This window comes from Balaenoptera physalus (assembly GCF_965194825.1).
Source record: "Balaenoptera physalus genome assembly, chromosome: 9".
Lineage (NCBI taxonomy): Eukaryota > Metazoa > Chordata > Mammalia > Artiodactyla > Balaenopteridae > Balaenoptera > Balaenoptera physalus.
Genome location: NC_138888.1, coordinates 17,273,749 through 17,295,935, shown reverse-complemented (window position 1 = coordinate 17,295,935; position 22,187 = coordinate 17,273,749). Strand labels below are relative to the sequence as shown.

General features: G+C 45.6%; 1 protein-coding gene across 5 annotated transcripts in view; it reads left to right on the top strand.

The window, feature by feature from the left end:
• Positions 1-8,357, top strand: part of SASH1 (SAM and SH3 domain containing 1) — a 251,572-nt gene extending 243,215 nt beyond the window's left edge. For all 5 annotated transcript variants that reach the window (XM_082474432.1, XM_082474431.1, XM_082474433.1 and 2 more), the window contains 3 exons: positions 935-2,064; positions 3,390-3,521; positions 4,977-8,357. In XM_082474432.1, coding sequence (XP_082330558.1) covers positions 935-2,064; positions 3,390-3,521; positions 4,977-5,240 — 1,526 coding nt within the window. In that variant the 3' untranslated portion in view covers positions 5,241-8,357. The remainder of the gene's footprint in view (positions 1-934; positions 2,065-3,389; positions 3,522-4,976) is intronic.
• Positions 8,358-22,187: the final 13,830 nt, after the last annotated feature.

The following is a 22,187-nucleotide window of genomic DNA, read 5'->3' as shown; positions in this document are numbered from 1 at the left end:
GAGCAGTTTCGGAGGGAGAGAGCCATTTGAGGGCCGCATGCCTTGTTTGTTGCTTCTCTGTCCTAACAGTCGGGAAGCAGTCCGTAGGAAATTCAGACAGCTTACTTGTCTCAAACAGAAGAGGAATCTTAAGTGGATTGGGGTCAGGTGCACTCAGGGTGACCATGGGTGGCTCTGTTCACCAGGCAGCAGTAGCAATTAGTATCAGTCAACAGCTGTCAACTAAGTAGACTGTGACTGGTTGATAAGTTCAGTTATCAGTCTGACGGTCATTTTATTTGAATCAGGTCTATCGCTCCAGTGGCAATTAGAACCATATCAGTATCTTATAGATTGCCTCTGGCGACATACTCACTTCAGCTTGTTTACTCATTTGTACCAAGGTCGGCTGACTGTTTCTAGGGTACCTTTATTTTACACACCTGAGCAAAACACAAGGCGGGGAGGGCTTGAGAGGTTTGAGAATTCAGCGGTCACCAGTGAACCTTGGGGGATACCATTTAAAGAACCTGTCCCAGAATTCAGTCCACCTCCTCTTTGCAACCATGGTCTTAGGAAACTGTACTCCCTAAACAGAAGTCCCATCAGTGTGGTTCTTAACTGGGGTGTGGGTGTGCCTTGTTCCACACTGACTGCAGCTACGAACAGACATTAGGCCTAGATTTATTTTATTGCCTGACACAGCGTATTTTCTTTCCACATAACTCAATTAACTTTCATCTCCCTGAGTCCTTTAATAAGACTAAGAATTCTTTCTAAAAATAAACATGGGACCACAATGACTCTACATCACCAGTGGTGATTTTATGTGCTTAGTGTAATTCAACAGTGGGATATAAGAGTTGGAGATTCAATTACGTTAGCGCACCTTTTACATCAGTTTGATTGATTCGCTTTTTAAAATGTGATTGTAAAATATTTCCTTGTCTTGTAGGCAAGTCTCGTAAAACCAGCCCCTCTGCCAAATCATCAGCCGAGTCTAGCTTGAAGTCTTTCAACAGGAATCAGCTGGGCAACTACCCAACCTTGCCTCTGACGAAGCCAGTAGACGCGCTGAAGCCGGGAGGGGAGGGGAGGCTGGGCGGTGGTCTCACCCCTCACACCTCCAAACACTGTGATCCCCCGTGTGTGACTGACTTGAATAAAAACCGAAGGAGCCTCCCCGTTTCCATCTGCCGGAGCTGTGAGACCCTGGAGGGCCCCCAGACCATGGAGACTTGGCCCCGATCCCACTCCCTGGACGACCTTCAAGGAGAGCCTGAAAAAGGTGTGCCTGGTGAGGTGACAGAACCTTCCCCTCAGATTGTACCCGAAGTGCCACAAAAGACAGCGCCCTCCATCACAAAGGTTCAAAGCCCCAAACTAGATTCTGCTGTTGACAATGCACTGCTACTGACCCAAAGCAAGAGATTTTCTGAACCTCAGAAAATGACTACTAAGAAACTGGATGGCCCGATGGCTGCCTTTTCCCACGGCACATCCCCTCCTTCGTGTTTACCCAAAACCTATGACGCCCAACCGCCCGCCGTTAAACACGGTTTAACAAGGACGCCTCTTGAGGGTCACAGGAAAGGACTCGATTTTGAAGGGACACATCACCCCCCGGGCACCAAAGAAGGCGTGGATGCTGGGCAGAGGGGCCCCGAGGCCAGAACGCAGGCCAAACCTCCCGCCCAGCCTCCCCCCGTCCCCGCCAAGAAGAGCAGGGAGCGCCTCGCCAACGGGCTGCATCCTGTCCCTCCGGGTCCCCCCGGCGCCCCTGGCCCCGATGCACCCAGCCTGCCCCTTAAAAAGGGCAGCCCTGGCGGCCCCAGCGACTGTCCCCCACCGCCAGTGGCCAGGCCTCCCGCAGGGCCGGAGCCGGGCAGCCCACCGAGCGCCAGGCCTCCACCCTGGCTGTCGGAGCTGCCTGAGAGTGCCAGCCTCCAGGAGCACGGTGTGCGGCTTGGCCCTGCCCTGGCCAGGAAGGTCTCCTGCACCCGCGGGGTGGACCTGGAGATGCTCACCGAGAAGAAGCTGCGGGCCGAAGGCATCGATCTCACCGAGGAGCCCTATTCCGATAAGGTATCCGAGGCCCTGACCCCACTGCACAGGCTCTTCTAAGTCGGGCGGGGGCCAGGCGAGAGGAGCGGCACCGCCCCCCACCTCCCAGCCCCCGGAGGCAGCTGGCGGCGGGGACCAATGGACAGTGACCTGACCGTACGGGTGGCCCACAGCGGGGGCTCCTGCCGCCCCGCGCTGGGTGTTCCGATGAACCGGGAGCACAGCGCCCAGATGAAATGCAGACACAGCCTCAGGGGTTTCTTCTCCTGTCCCTTCTCTTCTTTTCTCTTCTCTTCTTTCACTTGTTTGTATTTAATTTGGGGCAGCTATCCTTTGCAGGGAGAGCTATCAGTCAGTACTAGACCCAGTTCCTGAAAGGATAGACGTGAGTTGCAGTTTCCGTGTCTTATTCAACATCTTTGTTTTTAGACTTTAACACATCCCCATTTCATTTCCCTGTGCGTAAAATGGAATTAATAATGACCTGCATGACTACCTCTTAGAGGTATTAATAGGAGCAAATAAAATAAAACTGAACCTACTTTGAAAATTGTAGAGCGCTATTCAGATGTAATAATTGTACTGTTTAATTATCTGTATGGGTAACAGGGGAAAAGACACCTCATTGTACTAAAAACATTGAGACCTATAATGAAAACTCATTTCTCATTCGAAGAAAAATAAAAGAGTAGATCTGCCAATACCAAAATGACTTTGAATACAAATACATGATAATAGATGTAGCTGTATGTTACTCCTAGGAATGCATGAATTATTATAATGTATTCCCAGGAGTCTTTGTTATAAACTTCTTATGACCAAGAATGCCTTACAATAAAATACTCCTCTGCCTTCTTGATATTTAGTGAATGAACCCCTTTGAATGGAAAGTAGTGAGAATTCTACTGTACAGTAAATGCTGGTCTAGTGATATAGCGATATAACTCTATGTTGTAGTTGAGGAACCAACAGTAGACTCTCTGTAGGGCACAAATTTGCCCTTCTCCCCTGCAGTTTAGAAGACTGTCTTCAATAACATTTTGCAAAATGATAAGATAAGAGTGAAGTGAGGGTGTTGGACCCCAAAATAGAGAATGATTGTGTCCTGCTTTACCCATATTTCAAAACATTTTCCTAGAGCTCATAACGACTTAAAAGATAAAGATGTAAAAGTATTGTCTCTAAAACATCCATCCTGACACTAAAGAAAATATATTCACTTCAAATTAAAACTTGTGGTCCTATTTTCTAGTAGCTAAATGTCTTATCCTACCTTGTGTTTGCCGTTCTTGGAGAAGGAAAAAGATCCTCGCAACCCTCGATAAGAGATTTCTGTTCCCTTGCAGCACGGCCGCTGTGGGATTCCTGAGGCCCTGGTACAGAGATATGCGGAAGACTTAGATCAGCCCGAGAGGGACGTTGCCACCAACATGGACCAGATCCGCGTGAAGCTGCTTCGGAAGCAGCACCGCATGGCGGTAAGCAGCCCACACTTCGGGGCTCCCCTCACCCAGCTTTTTGAAGTCCATTCAGTTCTAGAGCTTAATGATGAGCATGCTGGCAGCCGCTACGTAGCCCAGGGTTCATTGTAGCTATCGAAGGGAGACACCTGGGAGAGAGTAATACCTCTTCAGCCTACAAAGGTTTTGGAGAGAAAAAGATGAAAATTATCCATAACCCCAGCACTGTGAAAAAGTCCATCTAGTCATTTCTCTGCACATACATAAAAGTACATGTACAGCTTGCAAACCTTATTGTTTTCAGTTATCAGATGGTGAACCTCTTTCTTTGTTACTAAAATTTCTTTTATATTATCAATTTTTCAAAGTGCTCTAGTAGGTATGTCCTAGTTCAGCCCATTCCACATTGTTGAAACATTTAGATTTTTTCAAGCTGTTTATTTTAAACAATTGAGTGAAGAACCTCCTGGTTAATAAATTTTTGTAGACTTTTGGGGGTAAATTTCTGAGGATATATTCCTTCAAGAGGATTTGCTTCATCAGGACTGCACAAAATCTCAAGGGTTTGCACATTTGGTGGTAAATTGCCTTTCTGAGGGGTGTAGCACTTGGCCTTCTCAGAATTCAAGTATAAATGTCCATTTCCCTGCCCTAGCCAACATTTATTATTGTATTTTTAATTCTTTATGACTATATTGACTAAATGCTTAATTTTCTGGATGTTAATGTAGATTCAAAATACAGAAGAAAATCTACTTTATGAAAACCTTACCCACTGAGTATCTTCCTTTTCACACTGTCACATAGGTTTGCTTCTTCAAGCACCATAAGGATCATTAGTTGAAGAGCGTGACCACCATGAGACAAAATAGCCAGAAATATAAATGATTACAGTTTGGAGACTTACACACATAATTGGGGTTAGATCTAATTCCAGGTACCTTCTGGAACCTCCAACACTTCCTTGAAGATTTGTCTCACCTTTGAGAAGTCAGGAAACAATTCACTCATTCATTTATTCATTTATTTATTTATTTATGGCTGTGTTGGGTCTTCGTTTCTGTGCGAGGGCTTTCTCTAGTTGCGGCAAGCGGGGGCCACTCTTCATCGCGGTGCGCGGGCCTCTCACTATTGCGGCCTCTCTTGTTGCGAAGCACAGGCTCCAGACGCGCAGGCTCAGCAGTTGTGGCGTACGGGCCCAGTTGCTCCGCAGCATGTGGGATCCTCCCAGACCAGGGCTCGAACCCGTGTCCCCTGCATTGGCAGGCAGATTCTCAACCACTGCGCCACCAGGGAAGCCCAGGAAAGAATTCTTGATGCTAGTCATGTTCTTGGACATCTCATAGCATTATCCCTTTCTGATAGTGTGGTAATAAATATAATATTTCAGTAGTGTTCCTTTTAGGCATAGAAGAAAGAGCTCTCCAGTGGCACCTGTTGAATCTTGATAAATTGCTTTCTTTGGTTACCCAGATCCCAAGCGGTGGACTCACAGAAATCTGTAGGAAGCCCCTGTCTCCCGGATGCGTTTCATCTGTGTCGGATTGGCTGGTTTCCATCGGTCTGCCCATGTACGCCAGTGCCCTCACTGAAGCGGGCTTCAGCACGCTGGGCCAAGTGCCTTCTCTGTCCCACACTTGCCTTCAGGAGGCCGGCATCACAGAGGAGAGACACATAAGCAAGCTCGTGTCCGCAGCCAGACTCTTCAAACTGCCACCAGGCCCCGAGGCCATGTAGTCGGGCCCGAAATGGACCTCCCTGGACAAGAGCCACCCGTTCACTGTGTTTATGATGCTGATGCAATTCCTCCTTGGCTGGACGTGCAGACCAGACCCAGAAGAAAGGCCCAGTGTGTGGCCAGCAGAACTCGGAATCTTGGCACGGGACCCTCTTCTGCAGAAAAGCCCCCTCCAGGAAATTGGTGTGGTTCTTTTTGACCCCCAAAGAAAAGACAAGCACTTATTTTTGTTTTCAGGACACAATAGAACAAAGATGCCAACTTGCCACAAATGCTCTGCCTGCAGTCTGTCTTGGTGCACTGGGTGAGGGCAGGGGGCAGAGGGGGGGGCAGACTGTCCTGTTGCTAAGCGTGCTTCTAGCCCTTCTGTCTGTCACCCTGCAGGGTTCCCGAGGCCCAGATGGGCTTTAGCCAGGCCAAAGTAACAGACTCGGGAGTGATTGTACACTATTGACCAGGCTCATTTGTTCAAAAATAAGAAAATCTGGCTGCACTAGGAAAAAAAGAAAGCCCTATTCTCCTTTAGATAAACAAGAGACATTTTAATAATTGCTTTCTAGCAATCAGCTTTTATTTGCCTTAATGTAAGCTTTTAAGCAGTTATGTAACTTAGTGTTCACTACCATGTAACCATAGTTCCAAATCTTCATCTTAGACTGCCATCTAACGTATCTGGGATGTTTCCAGCAGAAATGGGCTTTTCTAATTGTCTCACTCTAACATGGCTTATTTTATAGGGGTGTTTATCAGGCCAAATTTCATGTTGACTTTCAGTTTTTAAACTAACTACAAATCTGGTAAAAAGCACTCTTAAATTCACAAAGATATCACGTGTGAGAGTATATGTGTGTGTTTGAGGTTACGATCTTTCATTTTAATCAGTTTAGTGCTGTTACCACGTTGGTCGTCGTGCTGCAGTATTGACTTGGAATCTTGACCGTGTCCATTCCAAAATTCAGTCATTAGCTAACAGATCACCTTTGCAAAAGGTCATTGTAAGTTGAATATTTAAGGAGGTTGTTTTTTAAAAGGGAAGTAGTTTATAAGATATTTTAAAAGTGTTTTTTTTTTTGGGTTTATAATTAAAATACTATTTTCCATCTTTTCTTATTTAGATAATTCACTTAAATATAATAAAGGTTCATTTTGGAGCCAAACTACATTGGCCATGTATTAAGTAGTTGCATATTTTCAGTTGTTTTCTGACTGATTTCAGCATTCTCTTTTAGTCTAGTGGCTGATTCTCTAGCAAACAGAAATTATTGTTTCCAGTTGCTTACAAAGTGATTTTCCTTTACATTCTTATCATGAACCCTATTTTAAGCACTGGGTGTGATCATTTACGATAGAAATGTTTTTAGCCTTGATTTAAAAGTTCTGTAATATTTCATCTACTCATTAAGACAAATGATGTCCCTCAGGGGAGGGGGAACAAAAGGTGATTTCATTAATTACAAAACCATTTTACCATTTGCTTTATATATCTGGACCCATGTTTTGGAGGAAAAGGACGTTCTCAGGTGACGTATTTTTTTTTTCATGCTTTTGGTATCCATTTGAAAGAATAATATATATTTCTTCAATAATAGTCACCTTCTATAAGATGCCATGTAAGAAGTTGTGGAAATGTAGAAAAAAAGCTAAAGCTGCCAAATTTCTGTTGAACTCTTCAAAACAGCCCATTTTTGTCATCTGGAGTATGACATTCCTGTGGGCTGTGACATTCCATTTAGAAGGTAACGAGGCTGCAGGGCTCTCCTATGTCACTGGAAGGAATTTCAAGTGTGTGGTGAGGTGGGCGCTGTAAAAGGGGCTCCTCACCCTGCATTTTCAGTACCTCAGCATGACATCCGAGAGAGCCTGCTCATAGCTTAAGCTGAGCTAAAAGACCACACATAAAGTCAGGTAATAGGTAACAAAGGAGAAGGGGAAACTGTACATGAATTTCCAGGTGTTAGTTCATTTTCACGGTAAGATTTTTCACTTAATGTAAAAGTGGTGCCAGAAAAGGGAGCTTTCTGAATATGAGTTTTTGAGAATGCCAAACTGTATCTTTTTCATTCTTCTTTGGAAGTCATTGCCTTTGCATGGAAGTGAAATTCAGGGGCCATGAATCATTTTCAGTGGGAAGGGCTTCCTAGTCTGTGGGATCTGAGGTTATTTTTACTTTATCGTGCTTTTTAACAAAATTTTTTTTTGTTTTTGTTTTTTTACTTTTAGTATTTGTTTGGTCTTCTTTTGCTTTAAACTTTTAATTTGATCTTAGAAAAGCCTGAATGTTTGTGTGTGATGTTTGACCGAGGTGGTTTGGGGCCTCCTGCGGATGCCAGAAGGCAGGTGGTCAGCTTCAGCAATATCCAGTTTTAATCCATTGCACTTGGTGCAGAATGTTAAGGAAGGGTGAAAATTGTCGTCTTTGGAAAGCACAAAAGAAACCTGGAGAGGCAGTTTGGCTCAGGTAGCTACACATCCACTGTGTGTCATTTTTTCCTTTGAAGCTGTCTACAAGGAAGTGCAGCCAGTCCCAGCCACTACGTACATTCCCAGATAACCAAGAAGTAGATTTTCCTGGCCTTGCCTTAGTCAGAGGCCTTTTCTCTTTCCAGGTAAAGGTGAAATTGGAAATAACTAGTCGACTGAAAATCAGTTCCTGACAGAGCAAAGTTTGCTTTCATAATTGCAGCAAAAGAAGTCAATTCACCAAGTCAATGCTGCATGTGTGTACTGTATTATTTTCAGAAAAAAAAATATAATAGTCTGATGAGTCCAAGTTATCTCGATTTTAAATTGATAAACAAGAAACTGTCAAGCAAAATTATATAACAACTAACAACATTGCACTTTCTGTATATGAAATCAATATTTAAATAACTTATTTTTCTCCATTGCTGTTCTTAAACATTGTAAGTAGCTGTAATATACCAGTACCAATATGTTCTTGCGATTGCTTCAGCCCAAGAAAGCTGTGTATTGTTTTAAAAATTGTAAAAATTATTGTGATGATTCATTTAGCAAAAAGAGGTGGACAGAAGGGTTTTCCTATGTATCAAAACTTGTCTATAATTATGTCATCTATGTACCTAGAAAAAAAAAGTAAATAAATTTCTTCAGTTGAATATGCCTCTTTTGTTGTTCCCTGGGTATTATAAAGGTACATAGAGTAGAAATGAAAGGGAATTTATGAAGTGTGGTTTAAGAATGAAATATATTATAAAAATAGTAGTTGTACACAATTACTTCTGCCACATCACAAAAACTCACTATCATACTCACTCAGATTTTCTTTGCCAATTTATTTCAGGTTTTTTTCAAATATTGCATAATCAAGTCACATAATTGCAGCATCTTAGCCCAGAAAGAGATTTTTGGAAGCCACCTCTAGTCTAAACCCGTTGTTTTCAAATGAAGAGTCTGAGCCCACGCAGACTTGCCTAATATCATGTGTAGTTAAATGGAAACAATCCAAGTCTTCCATTGAGAGAGAAAAACATCTAGATTGGGATATTCTAGAAATCAACTAACTTGACAAAAATCATTTTTCAATGTTAGGGTGCCACAGTTGATATAAAAACACATTTTCAATTAGGGAGTGTGTAATACAACATTTTGAGTAGGTAAAATGTGCACTTGAGACAGACCAAAAAGTGACCCTTTCCTTTTCTCTCAGCCTCCTATTTCTCACACTACAGGTAAGTAGTATAACCAGTGTTTGCATATCTTTCAGAAATGCTGTGTTTGCTGACAAAGATAACTGCATATGCATTTTTCCATATAGGAATGACAGCATTCCCCCACACTTCTTCACTTAGCATGTGGAACCGCTGTGTTAAAGTTACGTATATTTAAAATTTTGATAGAATAGTTTAAATCCACTGGTGGATTTCAATATAGGAAGCTCTACCATGGTAGGTTTTATTTACAAATCATTGTTTTATTCCCCACTCCCCAATCCCTCTTGTAAATGGGGCTATTTCATATATACTTAAAGTTGGGGATTCCTCTGAAGCGCTGCATTATTTTAAAGAACTGACCATAAACCTCAAATCTTATTTATCTCAAGTTGACTCTTAAGATTCTATAGTTCAACTCACAGAAGATACTTTTTTCTTATGATTCCTAAGAAACCGTGACTGGATTCTTGGTATTTGTTCTAACTTGGCTTCATGTATGGATATTTGTGTTGAATTCACTTAGAAAAGAACATAAGTTTGATTAGGGAAAGGAGAAAAGGGAAGGGTGGTTGTCATTTAACCACAACTTATTTGGGGACCTTAGAATGATGACTTTACTCAGCTCTGAGGACCCACTCAGAGAAAAGTACGTACACAGTACTCCTAGGGGTGTGTGTGAGGGTGTACGTGAGGGAGTGAGAGACAGGAGAGGATGCATGCTCACTCAGGTGTAGGTCTGGACCACTCGTCCGTCAGGGGACCGTGGGCAGCGTTATTTGGAAGCATTCCAATTTCTCATGCAGCGCTCCTCCTACACTGTCAGAGAAGAACACTGAAAAGGGAGTTTAGCCGTCACCTCTCTAAAACTTAAACAAAATACATGAAGGTTCCAATCAAACCAGGTTTGAGCCCAGTATGGAAGGACCCCAGGGTACGTGTGTGGGAGCCAAAGGAGTTATGACTAATCTGATTGCAATTTACTACCATCCCCGTTCATCCTCAACACTCCAGTGATAAATATGGTCGGAGCCATAAGAGATGTGTACAAAGGGCTGGGGGAGCCAGAGGGGAAACTGACTCAGTCTGGAGTTGGGTTGGTGGGGGGGGAGCCCAAACGGAGGAGGTAGTTACATGGATTATAATTCTGCATCCGTGTGCTAAGAATGTTAGACTCTGTTAAAAAACAAAAAAACAAACAAAAATCTTGAAAAACATGAGAAAATATCTTCTGTGTCCCCAAACTCCTGATCCACTTGGCTGTCATCGTGAGTGGACCATGGCTTCCCCTACTTAATAGAAAAAGTGGAAACCATCCATTGGGCCATCTCTCTGGACCTCCTTTCAGCTCACTTGCAAAACTCCCCTGCATCCTCCGCTAGTCTTTCCTCCTCGCTCCAGCCACGACAAAAGGGGTGTCCCTCCATCTGTCTAGTCCCAGCTGTGCTCAGGGTCCTGTCCTGGGACCCCCCAGTCATCATATATTCCCTCACTTCTCTGGATCTTCCCCTTGAACATGTTTGCAATAAGCTGTCGCTGTCCTTTCCAGGCTGGCCCAGATTGCCCCTTTTTGGATAAGTACACTCTGCATTTCCTATGGGAGAACTAGCATCCCCTACATTTCAAGGGATCCTGGTGCAACTTTCGCTGCAGTGTCCCCGGCACCCTCTGAGCAGTGAGCACAACTCCATTCAGCCTCCTTTTGCCCAGACTTGGGCTCTGGAGCTGAAAGTCAGATACGTGAGAGGGGCTGGAGCTGAACTGTGCTGATGGTGGTGCCCACAGAGCCCAGGAAGCCCAGGAACTGAGGTGCCTGTGCCTTCTTGGGCTTTCCAAAGCTTGTTGCGCCTTTCCTTGGATTCCTTTGCCAACTGCCATCAAACATCTTTACTCATGTACCCCTAAAATAATATCCCCAAACTAAGGACTCCCTTGCACATTTTAAAGTGGCCCTCCCAAAGTTCCCAATCATAAGTTTAAATAACTGCGAGACTGTACATTTCCAGCTTTTTGTAAATATTTGCATTTTAGAATAAAACTGCAACATTACTTGAAAAAATATATCCAATGGAAAATAAATACCACAGCAGTGTGATACCTACCATTGTCCACTGAAAGCGCACAAGAGCAAACAAAAATTTTTACTCTCCTTCAAAGCCTATAACCATTCTACTTTCTCCACACATTTTTATCCTAATGCAATATATTTTGTATGTGTGAGAGTGTCTTTTTGATCATCTTATCATATTTCCCTGTAATAAAAATGTTTGTGAATTTAAGTTTAATTTTTTTTCATTTCTTTTGATCATTAGGCTCTATTTGTAAAAACAAAAAAAACAAAAAAAACCCTCGGTTTAGTTATACTTACCATGATTATTATTAATCAATTTATCAATATACAGATATTTCACAGTTTTTGATAAATAATGATAAAATATAAAAAAGTGTGATTGGAAGTGTATCTCATTAGTTAGGTGGCAGAGGTGGGCAGGTGCCTTATGGCCCCCAGTTTATAGAAGATGTTGCAACCTCAGTTATTTCAAGTTTGACTAATTGCTGGGAGCCCCAGACATCTCTACAACATTTTGCTTTTTGTGTGTGTGTGAAGTGGGAGAAGGGCATTTATGAAAGAGATGGGAAAGGAATGCCAGCAGGAGGTATCCTCAGGCAGATCAACTTTAGGACCTTATTAACTTGGAAACAGATTCCCTTATTAAAGCTATCCCAGGCAATGGAGCCTTGAGAAAGAATCCCAGATTGAAGACCTTTGCGGTGGGCTACATGGGATTCTTACAACAAATCCCTTTTCTTGCCAGAACTATTTGTTGCTTTTACCTGTGAAGAAAATTCCATCAACCAGATCAGTGTTCATCATTCCTCATTTAAAACATTCTCTCTCAACTCCACGTTTCCCTTACCTAGATAATCCCCCTGCCCTCCACCCCTCTCTTGCTTTTCACAGACAAATATCTTGAAATTTTTTCCTGCTCTCATTGTCTCTTCTTCGCTATCCTTCATAGATTTCCCAGCCCACTGCTCTCTGGATGCACCCGAGGCCACCGTTGGAAGGCACGCCCTGATTTCCAAATCCTCCTGGTCTTCTCTGCAGCGTCCTCTCGCTGCCCTTCCCGAGCTTCCGCTTCCCCACTCCTACCCACCCCATCTGCCTCTGCAGCAGCTGCCTCGGTGTCCCTCTCCCCACCCTTTGAATGAATGTTCGGGAACCTCAGACATCCATCCCAGGGCCTCTTCTCCCCCACGGTGATCTCTCTGTTTCACCTTGAAGAGCCTACTTAGAGTAAAAGATGTAATCCCAAACATCGGTCGTTTAAGAAATGTAATGCCTTTTTTTTTTCTTTTTTTGGCTGTGGGGCTTGTGGGATCTTAGTTCCTGGACTAGGGATTGAACCTGGGCCCTCGGCAGTGAAAGCACAGAGTCCTAAACGCTGGATCACCGGGGAATTCCCGAAATGTAATGGTTTTAACTGATAGGATACCCTTTACAACAAGAGACAAGAGCAAACCACGTGTTAAAATACCTTCCCAGCTATTTGCTTGTGAGGCTAAATATGCCTCCTCTGGCACCATCTCATGTCGTGTCCTTGTGGTGTATTCAGCATCTGGGCTCCAGAATAAAGCCAAAGAAGAACAGGCAGAGGCTGTATTCAGCTGTGGAGGCAACAACGTTCTCTAATTTCTATAAGAATTTTCCACAGTCTATTCTTAGGGAGTCAGTTCTATGGTTTCTGTAGATCTGGAAAGCTGCCATTCAAGACGTCCTCAGGTCCCTCATGGGTCCATCCGAGCCTGTGACACTATTTGTCCTCCAATGGGTAGAAAGCAAGGAGAGGGTGGTTAAATCAGCTAATTACTGGACAGAGCACTATAATGAGTGCTTAAGGCAATGTACCTATTTTATTCATTCAATCAACTCCAAGTGGTCATTTATTATCATCCTTGTTTTACCAGAGCACAAACTTCATGAGAGCAGGGACTTTTTGTTTACGCCTATGTTCCCATATCCAGAACAGTGCCTGACACATGGGGGTGCAGAATAAATAAATATGACCTGAATAACAAAGTTCAAAGAAGGTAAGACAGTTTTCCAGGCTGACACAGCCAGTAAGTAACAGGACTGAGATTTCAACACCAGCCTGTCTGACCCTAAAACCATGCTCCCTATAGTATGATAACGACTCCAGCAACGATACTCCCCTGCAGTCCCTGAACTTTGCACTTTCAATTCTATTTCCAAATAGATCGTGTTAAGTTCAACCCCTCACAGACGGAATGTCTGATCTTCACCTCCATTTCCCATCTCAGTTCATGGCGCCTGCCGGTCACGGAGCTCAAAACCCTTCTTTTTTCTCTCACAGTCCGCATTCAATCCGTCAGGAAATCCTCTTGTCTTTACTTTCGTCACCTCTCCAGCAGCTGACCCCGTCTCAACTCCTGCACTCCTACCATGGCCACCACCTCCTCTCACCTGGATTGTCCCGGAGCCACCGGCTTCCTAGGCCCCATCCTTGCCGTTCAGCCCGTGCAGCAGGCTGAGTGACTCTGCTATGAATGCTTGTGTCCCCCCCGCCCCGATTCAAACGCTGAAGCCGGCTCCCCAGCGGGATGGCATGAAGAGACGGGGCCTTTGGGAGGTGACTAGGTTTAGATGAGGTCATGAGGGCAGAGCCCCACCTTGTAAGAAGAGGAAGGGAGTCCAGGGCGTCCTCTGCGTCCACCTGTGGGAACACAGCGAGAAGGCTGGCCGCCACACACTACGAACAGGGTTCTCACCAGAAGCTCAGTCCTGCCGGCACGTGGTCTTCGACTTTCCAGCCTCCAGAACTGTGAGAAAATTAATTTCTGTTGTTTAAGCCACCCAGTCTATTGTATTTTCTTACGGCAGCCTGAGCAGACCCTGTAAAAACATAGGGCAGGTTATGTCACTCCTCTGCTCCAACCCTTCCATGCCTTTCCATTTCTTTCAGAGTCAAGGTTAAATTCTCTGCGGTGGCCTGCCAGGTTCTATGCAATCGTCTCCCATTTCCTATGTGGTGTCCCCCGCCCCCCATTATACCCTCCGTGTCGCTAATTCAGCCAGACAGGCTTTCTTATTGGCTCTCACACAAGTCAGTCAGGCTCTCACCTCTGGCCTGTGTACGGGTTTTCCTCAACCCGGAACGCCCTTCCCCAGAAAATCTGCAGGACTAACAGCCTCCCATCGTCTTCCCATGGGTCTGTGTTCAGAAGGTGACCTTCCAGAGCCTTGTTCTGAGTCCATCACCTAAAACTGCACCGTCCCTTAGCCTTCACCTTCGCCGCCAGTTCTGATCCTCACACGGGCTTTATTTCCACCTTCTAACGCACTATGTAGTTTATTTCCTCGTTATGCTTATTGCTCATTAGCTGTGTCCTTCTACAATTTAAAAAGTCCAGCAATGCACAGGTGGCTCTCTGACGATTCTGAACCTCTACACTTGACACATAATATTGATGTTTGTTAAATGAATGACTGTCTCTGAATCGCAAGGCTTTGAATCCTCAATGTTAAAGCTGGAGATGATCTACTTTAATTTCAGTTTATAGATGAGGAAACAGACCCAGAGAGGGAGGAGCTGAGCTCATACTCAGATGGCCAGGGACAGAGTAAGTCGCTAAAGAGGCACATCCTCTCTACCTATCAAAGGCTTCGCAGGAGCACGTGAGCATCCGCGCCTTAAAAAGAAACCACAGCAAACCGAAAGAAAGATCCCGAGCCGCTTCCAGCAAACAAGCCCTTGCGGAGTGAGTAGTTGCTGCAGCGTTTGGCCACCGGAGGGCACTGATGGGCCAGATGGAAGGCCGAACCTGACCCGGCGCGGGGCGGGAGGTGGGAGGAGCAGGAACGCGCTTGCTCAGCACAGCCAGAGGGGCAGGGAAAGGAAATGCGGCGGCGTGTGGGCGAGCCGGACCTCCGCGACTCTCCAAGTTATCAGCCAGACGTTGAGTGCTGTAAACCACCTATTAAAACGCCACTGAAGGGGCTGCCCTTCCCTGGTGGCACAGTGGTTAAAACTCTGCCCTCCGAAAGCAGAGGGCCCGGTTCAATGCCTGGTCAGGGAAATAGATCCCACATGCATGACACAACTGAGAGTTCCCAAGCCACAGCTAAGGAACCAGTCTGCCACAGCTAAGACCCGATGCAACCAAATAAAAAAGTAAGTATTAAAAAATAAATAAAAATAAAGGTGATGTTTAAAAAAAAAATGCCATTGGAGAATGATGATGGAGACTGGTGGAATTCACAATCCATTTTAATAAGCACTGAGGGGCTCTTGTCTCCTGTCTTTTTACTCCTTTAATTAGCAAAGAGGGATGACGGCTTCTGTTCGCTGCTCCTGGTGGGGTTGGGTGTCTGGGTGTGTGCAGGAGCCCTCCTGCCTGCCACAGGAGCAGGATGGAGGAAGGAGGTATTTAGGTGACTCTGAAACAAAGTCCTAAACTTTACATGTCAAGCAATGAGATGTAAATCAGGCTCATTTTTGTTTGAATAGTATTTCGTTGCTCATGGCCCAGAATAGCCTGACATTATAAGAGCAGGGGCCAGGATGCAGTCCAGATGTTCACGGAACTTGACATACATGAGAGCATTTGGCCTTCACAGTGTGCCCCTGCAGTAGACACTGTGATCCCCATTTTACAGCTGAGGGACCTGAAGTCACAGAGGTGTAGGCAGAAGAGATGAGATTTGACCTTGGGTTATTTTATTCTGATGCCCTTTGGCTTAACCACTACTGAATAACTCCCTGGTTCTCAGCCTGAGCAACATATTAAAATCATTTGGTGTATTAGTCTGGGTTCCACCGAAGAAGCAGAACCGATCGGGGATATATATTAAGAAATGTGGGGAGTGTTCTAATTTCATACTTTTACATGTACCTGTCCAATTTACCTGGGCATATACCCTGAGAAAACCATAGGTCAAAAAGAGTCATGTACCAAAATGTTCATTGCAGCTCTATTTACAATAGCCAGGACATGGAAGCAACCTAAATGTCCATCGACAGATGAATGGATAAAGAAGATGTGGCACATATATACAATGGAATATTACTCAGCCATAAAAAGAAATGAAATGGAGGTATTTGTAATGAGGTGGATGGAGTTAGAGTCTGTCATACAGAGTGAAGTAAGTCAGAAAGAGAAAAACAAATACAGTATGCTAACACATATATACGGAATCTAAGGGAAAAAAAAAAAAAAAAAGGCCATGAAGAACCTAGTGGCAAGACGGGAATAAAGACACAGACCTACTAGAGAATGGACTTGAGGATATGGGGAGGGGGTGGGGTGAGATGTGACAGGGTAAGAGAGTGTCATGGACATATATACACTACCAAATGTAAAATAGATAACTAGTGGGAAGCAGCCGCATAGCACAGGGAGATCAGCTCGGTGCTTTGTGACCACCTAGAGGGGTGGGACGGGGAGGGTGGGAGGGAGGGAGATGCAAGAGGGAAGAGAAATGGGAACATATTGTATATGTATAACTGATTCACTTTGTTATAAAGCAGAAGCTAACACACCATTGTAAGGCAATTATACTTCAATAAAGATGTTAAAAAAAAAAAAAAGAAAAGAAATGTGGGGACTTCCTTGATGGTCCAGTGGTTAAGACTCCGCACTTCCACTGCAGGGGGCGTTGGTTTGATCGCTGGTCGGGGAACTAAGATCCCGCATGCTGCGCACCTCAGCCAAAAAAAAAGAAAAGAGAACAGAAATGTATTTCACGGATTGGCTTCTGCAGGCATGGGGGCTGGCTGGGAAAGTCTGCCATCCGTAGGGCATGTTGTCAGGAGCTGCAGGCTGGAACCCTTGGGCACGAGCTGCAGCCGTTGTCCACAGGCAGGATTTCTTCTTCATCAGGGAATCGTCAGCTCTGCTCTTAAAACCTTTCCACGGATTGAACCAGGCTCGCCCAGATTTAGTCTCCCTTACTAAAAGTTAACTGATGAAGGACTTGAATCACATCTACAAAGCACCTTCACAGCAACACCTAAGGTCATGTTGATTGACTAACTGAGGGCTGTAGCTGTCTCAGTTCAGGCTGCCATAACACAATACCACAGACCTGCTTATGGACAAGAGACATTTTATTTCTCACAGTTCTGGGGGCTGGAAATTCGGGTTCAGAGTGTCAGCGTTGTCAGTTTCCACTGAGAGCCTGCTTCCAGGTTAGACTGCCGACTTCTCCTTATATCTTCACGTGGCAGAAAGAGAGAAGAAACAAGCTCTTTCTTGTCCTGTAAGGGCACAGATTCCATTCATGAGGGCTCCACCTCCCTGACTCATCTAATCCTAATCAGCTCCCAAAGGTGCCACCTCCTAACACCATCACATTGGAGGGTAGGGTTCTAACTTAGGAATTCTGGGGGAGCACAGACTTTCAGTCCTTAACAGTAGCCTGGCCAGGTTGACACATTAAGAACGCCATTGTACTGTGAAGGCTTTTAAAAGTAGACTCCTTGGGCCCCATCCCAGACCAGAAGTGGAATTATTGGGTCATAGGGTAGTCATTTCTTCCTAATAGATCGATTCCTTGTAAATCAATTCAAAACCATGTTCGAAAGTGCCACAAATTGTCTGAAATCCTGTCCAAGGACACTTTGCTGTCTCTCATACATGCTTCTCAGTTTCCTTAAGTATGTCATTTATCTAAAGGGCCAATAATAGAAGTTAAGAGAATACTTCTAACAGCTTTGAGCTTGCCCCATTTCTGAAAATAACCAGTTTGCTCTCTTCTACCAGTGTGGTTTAGTCCTTTTCTACCAAATTTAATGGCCTCAGTCCCCACTTGCCCAAATTACAGGGCATCCTGTATCTCTCCCTAAGACATGCCTGAGAAAAATTGCCCAAGAATCCCAGGATTTACTCACCTCAAAGGGGCCTGTCTTGCTTCCAAACAATAGGTTAAAATCAGAGCCAGAGAAGTCAGTCATCTATAGACGGGCTCCAGCTCCTGCCAAGCTCTTTTGCTACAGGGTCACTGTGTCCCTGTGGTTCACTGTCCTCGCTTTCACCACTCCCAATGAAGGCAAATGCCATAGTGACATTTTGTTTTGAGGGAGGACAAAAGATAGTCTCAGAGTTCTGTCTATCTGAAGCTTATAGCCTCCAAAAGGGGTTTACACTCACCACCACAAGATGCTCTCTTTGCCTGGGTGGCTTTACTGGGGGTACTTTGGGCCTCAGCCAAACAATCTGCCAAACCAGCCCCCAAATGGACCTTGCAGTGGGGGAATTGGGCCCAGGTTGTTGTCCAGACTCAGGCTCCCCTAGAACTGGGTTCCTTGTTGGGGGCTCTTGGTGTCCTTTCCCGTCTGACTCATCTCAGTCTGTTGGAGACATTCTATTATGTTGCATTCTCGAAAGGGAAGAAGTTAGGGGACTATACCTCTTTCTTTCCCAAGTAGCAACTTGGTCCCTATTCAGCTTTACCCACATTCCTCCAAGTGACCGCTTTGCATAACAAGGGATATAGGGAGACAGTTGTTCAGGTCACAAAGGTCCCAGGGTAATTAGTGACTTAGAATCACCGTGAGGTGCCACTCAAGTGACCGTACAGGGACGACTGGTGTATCCACCTAGAATGAGTAGACAGAGAACTACCTGATCCTTTCTTTTTTTTTGTTTTGGCAGCTTCTAAAGTACTGCTTAGTCAGGCTCCTAAGAATTCAGACTCTAAACTCTGAAGTGGCTCAAGCTACTGCTAGGAACTCTGGTCAGAACGCAGTGGAGTCACATGACAGAAGTCAGGGATTTTAACAGGCCCTGGGCTTTCCCCTGGCATGCCTCCCTCCTGCTGTGGTCTGTGTGCAGCCGGGCTGGGAGAGTACACATGGGAAGCCCCCAGTTTCAAGGACGTGGCCCTCCCTCAGAAGGCCGGGGGGTTGGGGCAGACCCAGGAAAGCAGCTGAAAGCACGCTGCCCTCCATCTCCTCTCTGTCACATTGATAGGTGGTAGGATGGGGCTTGGGATGTCACACTGAGGCCATGATGGCGCATCGGAAGATGGGACCATGCCCCCCACTTGTCCTCTCGCATAGCTCTTCTGAGGTTAATTTCAATCCTTTCCCCTTTGCCGAATGCCAGTCCTCACTTAGCCCCACGAACCCTCCTCTTGGCTTCCATCACAGGTGCCAAGTCCAAATCTCTTTCAAAGGGGTGTTTCTGGAGCAGTGGGACATGGTGGGTTTGGAGGGAAGGAGGATAAAGGGGGAGAGATTAGACATTGCCCTAGACCTGGGACCTGGGCCTTTGACAAGAGGTTTAGTGACTTAAACCAGAATCACCCTGAGGTGCCACTCAAGTCACCCAGACCCCTTTCTCCGGTTTGGGCTCTTTGCTGCAGAATCGCTCACTGCCTCTGAAACAGCCCAAGTGTTTGTCAAGGACCTCCTCAGATTAAGGCCTCACTGCTGAGAGCTGCAGCTCCCTGCAAAGGCCTGCAGTGGTTTGCAGAGCAGATTCGGTGCCATCTCACTGGACACAGGGACGGTGTGTGAATTTCTTCCATCTTCCTAGGAGAGGTTTCCAAAAGTTTTCCAAGGCCCCTTTCGGCTGTGGTCTAAACGCAGGGCCTTGGCACCTCTCCTGGGAGGAGCCTCATTTACTTTGGCACCTGGGCACTTCCTATTTTGTCCCAGGCTCAGAATGTATGGAATAGGGCTTTGCTGGGAGGCACACCGCAGTACTTCTCTGTGCTGTCAGGACGGATGGAGACTGGCGACCCAAGCCATTGGGGAACTCCCATTCTCACCCCCGGAATTCCTCCCCTGTTGGCTTTGAGGTAGAAGGGAGTCGCCCACCAAAGAACGTTTGATGAGGGATTCATGCTGGTTGGATTGTAGAGGATCTTAAATTTTCCTCAAATCCTCAAATTTTCCTTGCAGATATTTTTTCCCTCCAAAGTTGGAGAAAATGTGTTCCTTCTGGAAAATCTATTCAAAAGGTGCACGAAAGACTGATTTTCACAAACCAAACCAAGAAATCAAGTTTTTTCTTCAGGATCATGGTTAACACAGCCTGGTGAGGCCAAATAGCTGCCCGACGCAGGAATACTGGTTCTGCTTCAGAGCGCTCTCTAAATGTACAAATTGGACGATTCATTTACTCGTTTGTTTGGGGCAGGAAGAGGGAAGGAGGACTTGCCAGGACCGCGTTCTTTTACCTTAGCCCCTCCCAGGCATATGTTCATTTCGTGAGTGCCATGAAGGTGATCAACTGTGCTTCGGCCCGGGGTATCAGCTCAAGCTTCTCTCGCCCATTTTCCACCCGGAAAAACAATGGGTCAGCGCTCAGAAGAGATCTCAGAGGCGCTCCGTCCATCAACGTTCGTGGAAGCACCGCCGTGTTTCACCCGAAGCCTCATCCGTGCGTCTCGTCCTGGCAGATTTCCCGGCTGAACCACCAGAGCCGGTCCTGCTTCTGGGCATTTGCTGAACCACTGAGGCTGCGGCTGTGGCAGGCAGTAGCTCAGAGGTCGGGGTTTCTGGCACCGTTTCCCCTCCTTCGTCCCCCCGTAGTGACTTGCTCATTTCTCTCTGAGGGATGGCACCCAGAATTAGTTTTCAAGTTTATGGAATTTTATAAACCGTTTAATCCTTGTGTTTTACTTCTTGGCCTTCTGGTTGGCATTGGCAGGGAGTGGGGCTGGGGAAAGGTGGGCTGGCGGTGGGAGGGCATAGAAACCGAGTGCTTTCTCAAGGGTGATGGCAAGAAGCTCGGTCCCCATTCTCTCCTCCTGATACCTTGATATCCGTTGCTTATATTTATGCATAGGGTAAAACCCTGAGAAGGAAGGTAACCTAGAGTTTAGACGATTTCATTTTAATAATTTAAAGCATTTTGAGTGTCATTTTTTTCTTTTTCTTTTCTTTCTTTGTGTGTGTAGGTGAGAGCGTTCACTTTGAATATATCTGCCTTAAATGCATTCCTTTTTGCCCCAGTTGTATTGAGCTATAATTGACATATAACATTATATTAGCTCTAGGTGTACAGCAGGAAGATTTGGTGTATGTATACATGGAGAAATGATCACCACAGGAAGTTTAGTTAACATTCATCACCTCGCGTAGTTACAGAGTTTTTTTTCTTTTGATGAGAACTTTTAAGTTCTACTCTCTTAGCAACTTTCAAATCCTGTCAGTTTTTTGTTTGTTTTTGTTTGTTTGTTTGTTTGTTTAATGAGGTGCACCTGTCAGCCCCTCCTGGCTCCCCCAGCATCAGGGTGGACTTCTGAGCCTGTATAGTTACCGCGAGACACTGCAGTGATGTGTCTACTTGTCTGTTTCTCTCGCTAGACTGAGGACAGAGGCTGGGGATTCAGCATGATTTCTCCAGCACCCAGCACAGTGCCTGGCACACACCAGGGCTCAGTAGATATTTGTTGGATGAACAGAACACACCAGGAAAGTATGCCAGCACCATTTTTTTTTTTCCTTTTCAAGAGGCTACCCCAAGGGAGAGTGGAATTGGGCAAAAAGCAAATGCGCAGCCTCTGGACCTTAGGAGGCCACGCTGCCCTGTCTTCTGGTCTGGATTTCAGGACACGAGTCTGCAAGCCGTATAACCCAATGAGGGCAGACAGCCTGGTCTTTATGGTCAGTGGGTCAGTCGTCCCATCCAGCACTGCCCATGCAAATGCACAAGCATTTCCTCCTTGCCTCACTCACTTGGCCAAGGCGTGGGCAGGACCACGGCACCATCCAGCACAGATTCTGAAGTCTGCCATTGTATTCTCCTGTGAGCGGGCATTGTGCAGCCAGGACCTTCCCCTTTCCTGACTTTTAAGGCCGCATGCATCTGTGTTTTGCACACTGCCCCGCAGGAGGCGGAAGCCATGGTGGGGCGAGGTGGGAGAGCAGCTGAGGCCCCTGCGATTCCACAGCAGAATGCACGTGCAGCTTAGGGGCCCACGCTCGCATCAGGGTGACTGTCTCCCTGGCGTGAGCCTCACAGATACGTGCCTGGTGTGTAGACAGGTCTAGGTCAACCTCAGGCTAATGCTGGAATTACCTCTGGACAGGGGTTCTGAACTCAGAGGGTCCATAAACTTGAATAGAAGAATTATATCCTTTTGCTTCCACTAACCTCTAACTGAAATTTAGCCTTTGCTTCAATTACAAATGTAACGGCACCATCTGTGATGTTGTCACCAACACAAACTACAGGTGTTTTCATGTCACTTCACAGTGTCTACAGATCTTCCACAATGTCTTTTCCAGTCATTGGTACTTAGAA